Here is a 12329-nt window from a genome sequence, read left to right on the forward strand (position 1 = left end):
TATAGTAAATAACATGAAGTTCAATTCATTTTTTGCAATGTAATGCAATGCAATGCATTCACAAGTGCATACAATTCCCCATTTCATTAAAAATCAAGTTTTTCACTTGACCAAATGTATCATCTTATTACCTTATCTCTCATGCTTTCTACCCTCTCCTTCAGAGTAGGCACCACCCCATTAGGTGGTAGACCCTTTTCTAGCTGCTGGACAGCTTTTCCATACTTGGCCACAATGGCAGTTAACTGCTCTGGGTCCAGTGTATCCAAGGGAGCCTATAATACAATAGAGCTACCATTTAGCCATGTGGATTAAGAGTTCTTAACCAAATGACACTTTCTCTTTGCAGTAGTACACATTTTATGTTACAATATTTAAAATTTTGGAACAAAACTGGCTCAAACTCTAAAATATTACATATGATTAGCCAGAGTTGTAAATAAAACTACTGCTCTGCACTATCAAGTTACATCACTCTTCAACTAAATTTTTTTGTGCAACAAGAAATGCACAATCTTTCAAAGTTTGTGTTTCATGAACATAAACACGAAATATATAATTTCAAGTACGTCATCAATACAAATAAATAAATAAATAAATAAATAAATAAATAAATAAATAAATAAAGGAAGGGATGGGAGATTATCCTCCACTGACCTCTGTCCAGTTCTTCAATAGTCCATCCCACTCATCCAGTGATGTCCACAACATGTTCTTCAGTTTCATCTCAGCTGCTGTCTCCTCAAGGGCATCAAACTTGGTCACCTCCACCTGGAGTACACGAAATCGATATTGAACAATAATAACAATAATAATAATAATATGTTAAGTTTAAAAATTGACCAATCAATCTAAGTGCAGCGTTTTTCTCTTTTGGAGCAGATAACATCCATCTGATCAATGTCATGAAATGTCAATTACAGAAGTTTCCTCAATAAAACCTCCCACACACCAAAAAGAAAAGCACTTTAACTTAGATATGCCCCCACCTTAAAGTTCTTCTGATATGACTTGTATGTGAAAGCTCTCTTCTGTAAGTCTTCCAAACGTACAGACATCTTCTTCAGCAAGTTGTTGATCTTTGTTTGATCAGCTCTTGGATCCAAAATTTCTGGATTCTGCAAAGAAAAATTAATAAAAAAACTAAATAAAAACCTGGTTTACAGCCACTGTGTTCACTGTGCAAAAGAATAAAAATTTTATTTCTCAAAAGACGATCATCTCAAAATATTTCAAAACAACTGCAATTTTCACTATTACAAGCAATCAAGCTTGGTGACAAAAAGGTAATAGTGAAATGAAGTAATATGCAACAGGATACAATTATTCATTTATGCTTGATGAAATTTCAACACCTACCTGTGCCTCCTGCTTTACTTCTTTCACCTCCTTGGCCAGCTCAGCTATGTCCTTGTCCAGGTGAGTGCAGAACTTGTCCACATTGGCATCTCTTTCTGCCAGGGACTTGTCTATAGCATTCCTAACATTGGTCACGGAGGGATTGAGAGTCTGATACACAGCAAAGTCCTCTGGAGGAGTGGGCACTTTGAACATGTCTATCAGTTCATACATTTCCTTTACTATGAAGGCTTCTTTCTCCAAGGGATCAATCTAGAAGTAAATAGTACAATATCTTTACTAATGATTTTTTTTTCTCATTTTTCCTTAAAAAAGTGTTTTGAATCTTTGGATTACTATAACAAAAGTAAAAAATGCACCAAGGTTTTAATATATAAAAATGATGAAATCAATTATGACAAAAAAATAATACTTTTCACTGAGTTCTTCTTTCAGAGGCATAGACACCTAAGCAGTTTTTAAACAGAACAAAACCTAACACACAACACTCACCCTCTCCTGTATTTCATCCAGGAAGTTGAGACTGTCCACATATTCTATGGTGCTGGTTGGTGCCATCTCCAGCTTGAACTGAGCATCCTGGAGCTCAGCTATCAGCCTGTCCACCTCACTCCTGGCCAGCACTGGCAGCAGGTCATTGATCACCTGGAAGACATACAACTCATATTTATTGTATCTGTTGCTTTGAGAAAAGACAAAAATACCAGATTAATAGTAAATAGTTATATATCTATTTTATTGTTGTTATACTTAATGAACATGCTAAACATCTTATTCAAAATCTTGAACTTTGCCGCATGTAAATCCCAATTTTGGTGTGGAAACTTGGTTATGAAAATCCCATACTTCCACTGTCATGAAAAATCTCATCAAACAATGATTGCCTCAAATAAACCATTTTATCCTCTCTAATTACTTATCAAGTCTGTCTACTCACATCCAGACATCTGAGTGGTGATGGGATGAGCAGGTCCTTCATCTGGATGGCATCTACCAACAACATGCCAATGGGTCTCTTCACAGGAATGGCCTCTGCCATCAGGTGCTGCTTGTGGTAGCGCTCCAGTGTCTCAGCAAAGAAGGCCACATCTATAAAACAATCCAGGTGTTTCAATCAAAATTCAATCATTTTTAATGATGGATAGTGTAATGCAAAAGCAGTAATCTGTATGCAAGTCCCTTTTGAAACATCAATTGCGGATATAAAAAACATGTCTCTGAAAATGTTTACTTTGGGCTAAAAAAATAATTTTTCAAGATCTCTTTTATTTACTTTTTATTTACTGTATTTACTTTTCTAAAATTACAGATTAACAGCAAATTAAACAATTAAAATGCATGTCATGTTATAAGCTTGAAAAAATAAGTTTATCTTTTTTTATTTATTTATATTTATATTTATTAATGTATCACTTACCATGCTCAGCCTGCCTGACTGCCTCTAGGTCAGTGCTCTCATTCACCTTGTAGAACTCTCTGTGAGGTTCAAAGCAGTCTGCATACTGGTGGGCAGCATTGAAGGCTGCTGTTAAGGCCTCCTGGATGAAGAAAATGGCAAACAATTAATGGCACATGTAGAGAACATTGGACCCTATACTCTTTTTGTATTAAAGAAACAGTGAGCTGACTTAAAATTGTTTCTCAAATAACATCAATAATGGAATGTTAAGCACTCCACTGAATGAACCCTTGGTAAAATTCTACTTAATTTATGTTACAACTCACAACAAAATAAATTTAATAAAATTTCTGTTGAGGTAAAACTGAGTGAATTAAATAAGTTTATTTTTTCATTTAAATATTTATAAAAAAGACACTTTGCCCTCACCCTAATATTCTGTATAATACTCTGCAGATGCTTGTCATCTTCAAACATGCTGATGAGGCTGGGACCCTCTCCACATGACTTCTCCTCAAACTTGCCATTAATTATGGGCCTAAAAGGATACAATATGGTTGTGTAAGAAAAAACAATATTGGCATTACAGTCTTTTTATTTACTGAACCTATTTCAAAAGCACCTAAGAAAACTTATACTGGACAAACATTGAAACTCTTAATATCTAATACTTGTACTATAATATAGCATGATATAAACTGAAAATGTTATTTCATTTATCAAAATTTTCATTTAAGAACTAATCTGAACAAGATAATCAGATTATTTTTCAGTTGGCAAACAACACTCTGCAATGGACAAACACTTTGAACTTTGCAGAACAATCTTACCGTGTAAAAGCATCAAAGTAAGTATCAGGCACTAGGTTCATGACACTGAGTACTGCATCCTGGAACTTCTTGATGACCTCGGCAATGCCTTCCTGGAACTCGTCTTCATCTGGGGTGAAGTTCAGCTGATTTGGCTCCAAAATGAACTCAGTGATGAACAATGGAGGGAGCTTGTTGGCCTCCTCTTCATCATCTGCTGCAGCTGCTGCTTTGGCCTATACAGGGGAAAACACAGTCAAACACATGTCCTGATATCATTACTTCTATCATTTCAGTTTCTTTACAACTATTTTGTTTGCAAAGAGAAAACAAAATAATGTAAAACAAAGAATCTAAAATCAATAAAAGAAGATAATTACATATCAAGTATATATTTCATACTGGTGTGTTTACAGATATAAAAATTTTCACATAAAACCACAAATGTTTTATTTCATATCTAAGAGATTGATGATGATAATGCCTATGTGTTACAGAACTGCATTTACCTTAGCTTCCTCCTCTTTAGCCTTCTCCTTGGCTTTAACATCTTCATCATCTTCATCCTCATCTCCTTTCTTCACTTTACTCTTGCTCTCAATCTCATCCACAATGCTCTGTATCTGGGCCAAGGCAGGGGTATTCTGTAATTGTTCTGTCAGGTAGTTCAGCATGGTAGACACCGAGTTCACTGCCAGCACATGCATGGTGTTTACAATAAGGTAGTCTGCCAAGCGAATGAAGCTGGAAATTAAACAAAGATTTCATTTATATGAAGAAATTTTCATTTGTTTAATGACCAAATCCTGAATTGTTTTCTACAACTATCAGCAAAGAAATTAACTTCACACAGACTATCTGAAAAATTTGAGCTGAAAATTAGAGTTGACAAAAGCATTTAATATGCCAAAGGAACACTTTTGATGAAACTGTAAACTGAAGTGTACAGAATAAAGAATAAACCTGCTCTTGATCACTGAAATTAAGGCATACTAATATTTTTTTAAAACTTGAATATATCTTACCAGGTCAAGCGCTTGCAGTGGGACCTCTTGTTAGCCTGCTCAGTGTATGTCATCTTGTCTGGAGCCTCACCATAGATATCCATGTCATAGTTACTCTGCATCTGAAAGCTGGAAGCTGTGCCTGGGGCATCACCTAGGAAAATAAATTAGATGTGCTGATTAGTGAAATGATTCCTTTTTCTACAAATACACAAACAAATAATGACAGAAACTGGACTAGAACAAAAGATTTTAAAACTGATTGAAAAAAAAAAAAAATACCCAGTCCAGGACTCTCTGAGCCATCATAGAAGTAATCATCTGGTGTAAAGCCTGCCTCCAGCAAAGCTGTCCTGCAAGCACTTCTGACCACTTCCTTCACCAGCTCTCTAAACTCTGCCAACCGGTCAGCAACCTATGGGATACAAAGGGACATGAATGTTTGTCTCCACTATTTATACTCTGATTTCATACAAGTGGGCAAAAATAAATAAATAAATGAATTAAGTTTTGCCTTTTGTTTGATATTTCAAAATCAGTGGGACCATTTATAATAATCACTGGTGACTTTTATTAAAAGACTTGCTTTATCAAATAAATGTTTAAGTTACATGTACATGATTTTTTTTCAACATCTTTATAATTCATTAGTAATTTACCTCATTCAACTGAGCAAACTGAGCCTCTCTGAACTCATGTAGACTGTATGTATGTCCCTTTTCCACTTTACACAAGCCCATGTCACTGATCCTGTAGCACATCTCTCGGACATTCAGGAGGGCAGGGCACAAAGACTGGAAAAAAGGATGAAAATTTCAATTTATAGTGATCAAAAACTTTGAGAAAAATAAGCAATTTGTCATAGTGGTTCATGCCTGGACATGGGTAATTGCAAGTATCTTAACCATAATATGGTTTGAAGCTTGGTATTTATGAAGGGTAAACCTGTAAAAGGTTATGCATGTACTGATAAGTGTTAGCCCCTCATGTCCTTTTTCATTAGACAATTAGCAAGCATTGTAACAATATCATCATTACATCATACTATAACAATATAATCACATTGCAGAACTTAACTGAAGTTAAATTTTACACACTACGGTAAAGTGCCATGAATTTCGAACGGCTCTTGAATTTCGAACGATCTTAAAATCGGCCGTCTGGAGTTATTTCTGGACCATGAATTTCGGCCAGTAAGCAATTTTACGCGATCTTCATTTCATGAATTTCGTACACCTTAAAATCGGCCACCGGGCTATTCTCGCGCTTATAAAGATCTAACAGTCGGCAATGTTGCCCTAGCGTACCTTTTACCTGAGTACTACGTGTGCGGCCCAAGGTGCAAGATAACGATCGGTACAGTTAGTTTAGGACGCTAAACAACATCGTCATATCCATTCATTCAGATAACAGGAGAATCTATTAAGAGTTGTACTGTCGGGCTGTTGTTTCTTTACCGCAGTATTCGGTGTGAGATAGTGATCAGTAGTACTGCTGAAGCGCACAATAGCATTGTTAACAGTAGAGACTTCAGTAACAGAACAAAAGAGCAATATTAAGAGCTGCAATAAAGATTACCATTATTGCTTTCTTGTCTCGCTCAGATCGCTCACGATCTCCCGCTGACGATCTTCCGCTAATGAAGTCCCTTGAAATGTACAAATGAAATGAAAAATACTTTTAAAAATTATAAATTCCAATGGGCAGGGATGGAGGGTTAAAAACAATCGAGAACGATCTCCGGCTGACGATCTTCCGCAAACGAAAGCCACTGAACGAGTATGAGCTTTCTCGTTTCACTCGGTTTGCGACGCTGACGATACGAAAATTGCGTTCTCGTCTCGCCCTTTGGCTTACGAAGTCTCTTTAACAAATATGAAAATTGCCTCCTGGTCTCTCTCGGATTGCGAACGATCTCTCGCTGAAAATTTGAAATTTTCCTTTTTGTCAATCAGCTTTGTCAGTTGCCGTGCGTATGAAGGTCCGGAAGGTGTCCCCTTTCACAAATTGGCCTGTAGTTTGCTTAGTGTGTTGTACCGCATGAAGGTCACTCTTGTCACTGCTGCATACGGCGTGGAATGTGTATCTTAAAGTTCATAGAAACATTTTATTGTGTTTTGTAAGCTTTAGGAAGTAGTTTCGTCGTGACTGAATATCAGCGTACACTACAAAGTAGTACCATTCATCTGTGACGCATCATAAAAGCTAGGTACGTCAAATTACTCTAAGAAAATTTCTTTCAACGTCCACGGCTGTCCCGACAAGCCAAGACGTCATTAAAAAAAAGTCGTAAGCCGTCTAGCCGTTTTTGAAAACATAGGCCGTCCGGTGATGACAGCGGCCATCCAAATGGCGGCTGGACGGTTCGCTGGGAAAAGCCTTGCTCATAAGGGTATATTTATTTAACTAGGGGCTTACTGACAGCACCCAGCTTACATGCGGGTGCATGCCTCCCAAAATTATATTAAAGGATGAAATTGTAATATATCTAAGTTTAATTGTTTGTAAATTTTGTAAAAATTGCCCATGCCACCCCGTTAGTTTGGAGGGTTAAGCTGGATCAAGTCCGTGTCAATATTCTTTGAAGCTTTGTAGGAAAAATCAATCTTCCTTTGTTTCTCTGGCTCCTTGTTTAGCCCGATGGTCAGATGCCCCCAGGTCTGCTGGAGCAGCTCTTTGAAAATAACACACAGGTAGATTTTTATCTGAGATAAATATCGCGTTCGATACACTCAAGACAAAAGCTACCTGTGAGCTGAAGGGCACTTTACCCTCTACATAAGAGGTAAAGCAAGTTCCAGCTAGATGGACGATTAAGATCGGACTTCAGATGGTAACTAGTATTGTTTACCTCAGTTCTGTGAAAGCAAACGAGAAGGGTGTCAGAACAATGGTGCATATATAAATTATACAGAGAATTTGTACATTCAGGTGACGTTAACTTATAATCGAAGGGGATTTTCGATAATATTCCTTGAAAAGTACACTAAATTTATAGAGAATAATATCATGGTTGGCCAAAAAATTATATACGCACAGTGTCCGTGCGTATGCCTGGTCACGCCCCAGTCGCAAACCATAGGCCAATCCTGCTGACTACATGAAAATTGCCTTCTAGCATGGACAAAAAGTCCAAGCTTCTATGCTTGCTCGGATCGCTGACGATCTCTTGCTGACGAATATAGTAACGAAGTCCCTTGAACTAGTGTGGAAATTGGCCTATTGTCGCGCTCAGATCGCTCACTATCTCCCATTGACGATCTTCCAGTCCCTTGAACGAATATAAAAACTGCCTTTTCGGTTTACTCTAGATTACCTATCTCTCGCGTTTGTTTGAAGATGGTTTCAATGACAAAACGTACACGCTTTTCAAATGCGTACATTGACGCAACTATGCGCCAGGAAATCAGTTGCTGCTGCTGGTCAAGATTGGGTTGCCTGAGCGAAAAAAAAAAAAAAAAAAAAAACGGCCCTGCACCCACCCCCCCCCCCCACCCCCCACCCCCAAACCTAAGATCTAATATCCGTTTATTAGATCTTATCCCAAACCTAGTATATTTGATCGCAGACAACAATCAGCGGTCATCTTGGTCGCAGCGCACGACGGAGAGAGACCATAATACACAGTTCGGCTGCCGTGGCGAAGGCTACCTGTGCGCCGCACATACCGATCTGCGGTCGTAGTGGCCTCCCCACACGGAGGAGAGGCCGTAGTGCCGAGGCCGGCTTCTGCAGGGAAGGCTACGTATGCGTCGGAGACACCGACCCGCGAACAGCGAGATGAGGACGCATTCGCGCGTAAAGCTCCGCCCGACATTAACGGTAAAGGCAACGAACCTGGTCGCGGAAGACACTTATCGCAGATGAAGGCTACATGCACGTGCGCCATAGACACTGATCGGCTGTCGTCTCGGTTTCAGTGCACGGAAAGGAGCAACGGTAACACTAAGCTTCCATAGTAAAGGTAATCTGGCCGTGGCAGACGCTAATCGTCGGCCGTCTCTCCCTCCGTCCACTCCCGTTCTGAGCGCCAGGATCGTTTTTGAAAAACAACACTAGTTTCTGGCTGCCAGAATCGCTTTTGAAAAACGACACTACTAATAACGATGCTGTTTTGCGGCCCTAGACAACAGTACCGCTCTATCTATGGGCCATACACAGTGATCGGGTGAAAGTACGTGTATACCTTTGGTCGCAATTACCGACACTCACACATCATACATTATGGTAACTCTATATAGATCGTCGGGAGAAGATAACAGAAGGCCTAGCGACGAACAGACAACTTCCGGTCAAAATTGACAGAATTCCATGAAATTCGAACTTTCGGAAGTTCTGAGCACCTCCATTTCATGAATTTCGGCCAGAACGATCTTTTCCCAAATTTAATTATTTTCTACTGTTCGAAATTCATGGCACATTACCGTAATCTTATTTTAGTAAAACATTCACAATACTTTTGCAAATTTTATGTGAAGTTTTTAAAGCTTAACCTCATTTTCTGTTTGTAAAATTATATATCTCATGCCATGGCTATATTACTAAAGCTAAATCAAACTTACTGGGTTTACTATGAAGAGATTTTCATTCAGTGCTTTCTTGCAGTCTGAGAGCTTTTTGGTTCGCACATTCTTTCTCCATACACTGAATGCTTTCCACTTGCGGAATTTGGCAAAAACACTGATCTGTAATAATAATAATAATAATAATAATAATAATAATAATAATAATAACAATGATTTTTTAAGCAGACATCAATTTATTCATCAATGGCATAATGTTTCACAAACACCAATTTCATTAGTTTTACCATAAGCCTATACCAACAAAAAGGAGTATTTTTAAAGCAGTAAGATCACAACTTGATATTCCAAAACAGTAGATTTTAGAAAAATGACAAAAACTTAAAATAATACAATGCCAATAAGAAACAACTCACCTTTATCAGTTTGCGGAAATATCTGTACTCCTGTTCCCATCTGTCCAGTGGTACATGCTCAGTTTCATCATCGTCACGCATTCTAGTGACTCCCTTGATACTGATGGTGCAGTAATCATCTTTGTTGATGTTCTCATGGCTTACAACTCTGAAAATGTACCAAACGTATAAGTGTAGTGAAAAGTATAAAGTGTATTATTTCAATTAAACAATTAAAATGATTTACCAAACTGGATAATATCTTAACACATAAATGATCCACACTTGAATGAAGCTATGCATCAATTTTTTTTCATCCACAGATAATTTTTCCTTTATTGCTTTGTGGAAATAATCAAATCATTTTGAATATTTTTTACTTAACGTAATTTTAAAAACTTTATAAATTACAAGTGACATCGTAAATATCATCTCATACTTCACATCTCTATGTTATCATTCAACTTACTTCAAGTTGAAATAATGATAGTCCACAGAAGATTTTGGCACTGCAGGACTGAGATACAAGAACCCAATCTTAGGGTTCTCTCTCACAAGCTGTATCATCTGTAAAGGATCTTTAATGCCCTCCAGATGAGTTGTGCCTGGAAGAAAGAAAATTGATTTCAACAGTATGCATAAAATGAATATGTTTTTATTCACCAGGGGTTATTCTGAATAAAACAATGAGATAAAAATAAAAAGCCATGAACCCTGGGGTAAAAAAATTCTGTAAGCCAACTAGCAAAGAATTCATATTATCAAAGTTTTTGAAAATCATACTTCCAATTATCTGAGGAGTTTCCACATGGTTGCCAACTTAGCAATGTAAACACTTCTCAAAACACTTCTTTGACTTAACCTCATCTAATTCTATCCTTAAAGAAATTCAAATGTTCAATTTTTAAACATAAATCTAATTTTTTAAATAAAAATAAAATAAATGATGCTCTTACCTTTAGCGGTAATGGAGGGTCCTGGTACAGTAGAAGCACGGACATGTCTTCCTTTGGGAGAAGGTGGTTTTGGTTCTTTGGGTGGCACTGGGGAAATCTGTCTGCTAGCAGCACTCATTGACTCCTGGAAACAAATATGATATACTTGACAACATGCCATGCATTCATATGTTAGTGATGGAATTTGGTCTTCTCTCCATAGTAGCTGTATCTATATGCCTGAATATTGTTCCATGTACTCCATAAATCATACTTTCAAACAAATTATCTGATCTGGTGTTACTAATTTTTTCACACTACAACCTCATTATCCTGTTTGTTTAAAGTGAAGTTAACACATTAAGAAATAACTATTGAATGCAGATAAAAGCCTGATAATGCACCTGTTTCTGTTTGAACTCCTCTGGTAGTTCTGGCAGTGGTGATGCTGAAGCTGGCCTATCCATTGGTTCCACTGAACTGGCACGTTTCATTTTCTTGGCCTGTGGTTCTTCTTTTTTGAAAAACCCTTGAGCTTCCATCTTTTCCTTAGCCTTCATATGGATAAATTCTGGTTGATTCACCATTTGATATTTTTGAAGACTAGGCTAAAATATGGAAATAAGACACACTTATGATATATGAGCCTCATATTCAATATTATATCAAACACGGAGTAACATGGAAAAGACCAACACTGCATACACCTCAAAATCTATCGCTCCACGAAAAAAGAAAAAAAATCCCTAAGAAAAATATATAATTGGATATTAACAACAGTGCATATCTCCAAAATTATTTTGACTAAATCATTCATATCTAATTTGATAGTTAAATGATTTGCTCATATTAATAATACTTGATATATTAGTTCACAACAGTCACAGGTAAAATATACTTTACATATTACACAGTTACTTACCAAAGGTTCCAACTTTGCAGCAACAGGTGTGTTTTCTTTCCTTAACTGGGCATTTGTAGGCCTGTTGAATCTCAGAGCCCTTGTATTGATAGGTGCTTGTTTTGGTGCAAATGAGTACAGTCTTGCCTTCAGTTTTTCTTGATCCACACTCGGTAGCGCCCCATTTGCTCTTTGGCCATTTAACTGTCCACTGTGGCCATTAACTTGGCCATTCATTTGGCCATTCATTCTGGGGCTAAATGCAGCATTTGGTGTATCCATTTTTTATTTCTAATATAAAAGAAACTATTTTTAGTGTATAACTATCTTTTCACTGATAATATTGAAGCAAAGGCATGTAATTATCACATACATAATACTAGCATTTGAACACACATGACCTGTGAATAAAGATTAAATTTACGTATCCCTTCTATCACAGCTAAACCACATGACTGTGCCACTGTGTAGACCTTGAAGACTTGATATGACTATGTCTAAGAAAATGTAGAAGAAGAGATCATATTTGTATTTTCACAAATAACCCCAAAATATGTTGCTCTGACGAACACAAAAGTCATTATCATTTTGTATAAAAAGTATGTAATAAAGGTTCACCCCAAACCTTTTAACATTTCCATATTCCTTATGTCAGGTTGTAATTATAACTACATGTACAGACTATTCTTAAGATGTGTAAAGCAAGTGCCTTGTAACAACTGGGAAAGCTGGATACAAATACGACTATATTAACCATATCCAGCATTTTACAAACAATATAAGGCATATATAATGACATAGAGAAGTATATATATCAAATGCATTGAAATTAAACTTCTTCAACCTCTTGAGCTTCGCTTACCTGAATTTCTATTTCACATTTTTTAGAACTTGACAAAAATTGTGACGTCCGCCATATTGGTTTATTATTTCTAAGCAACGATGCCGGAGATATGCGGACTAAAGCGGAAAAATTACCAAAGTTATTTTTTACAAACCGTCAG

The 12329-nt window shown here is 37.1% G+C and overlaps 1 protein-coding gene across 1 annotated transcript in view; it reads right to left on the minus strand.

The window, feature by feature from the left end:
* The window catches only part of LOC106172395 (dynein axonemal heavy chain 6), a 45976-nt gene extending 33684 nt beyond the window's left edge, over positions 1 to 12292 (minus strand). Inside the window, exons 1-20 of the mRNA XM_013553082.3 lie at positions 12188 to 12292; positions 11347 to 11616; positions 10829 to 11032; positions 10446 to 10569; positions 9959 to 10094; positions 9511 to 9658; positions 9134 to 9256; positions 5231 to 5365; positions 4854 to 4986; positions 4593 to 4725; positions 4077 to 4311; positions 3589 to 3803; positions 3188 to 3296; positions 2777 to 2897; positions 2297 to 2448; positions 1852 to 2004; positions 1360 to 1611; positions 990 to 1118; positions 658 to 771; positions 132 to 275 (exon numbers count right to left, since the gene is read on the minus strand). Coding sequence (XP_013408536.1) covers positions 132 to 275; positions 658 to 771; positions 990 to 1118; positions 1360 to 1611; positions 1852 to 2004; positions 2297 to 2448; positions 2777 to 2897; positions 3188 to 3296; positions 3589 to 3803; positions 4077 to 4311; positions 4593 to 4725; positions 4854 to 4986; positions 5231 to 5365; positions 9134 to 9256; positions 9511 to 9658; positions 9959 to 10094; positions 10446 to 10569; positions 10829 to 11032; positions 11347 to 11607 — 3021 coding nt within the window. The 5' untranslated portion in view covers positions 11608 to 11616; positions 12188 to 12292. The remainder of the gene's footprint in view (positions 1 to 131; positions 276 to 657; positions 772 to 989; positions 1119 to 1359; positions 1612 to 1851; positions 2005 to 2296; positions 2449 to 2776; positions 2898 to 3187; positions 3297 to 3588; positions 3804 to 4076; positions 4312 to 4592; positions 4726 to 4853; positions 4987 to 5230; positions 5366 to 9133; positions 9257 to 9510; positions 9659 to 9958; positions 10095 to 10445; positions 10570 to 10828; positions 11033 to 11346; positions 11617 to 12187) is intronic.
* Positions 12293 to 12329: the final 37 nt, after the last annotated feature.

Source organism: Lingula anatina, chromosome 2, assembly GCF_051362555.1.
Source record: "Lingula anatina isolate TDL-2025a chromosome 2, LinAna3.0, whole genome shotgun sequence".
Classification (NCBI taxonomy): domain Eukaryota; kingdom Metazoa; phylum Brachiopoda; class Lingulata; order Lingulida; family Lingulidae; genus Lingula; species Lingula anatina.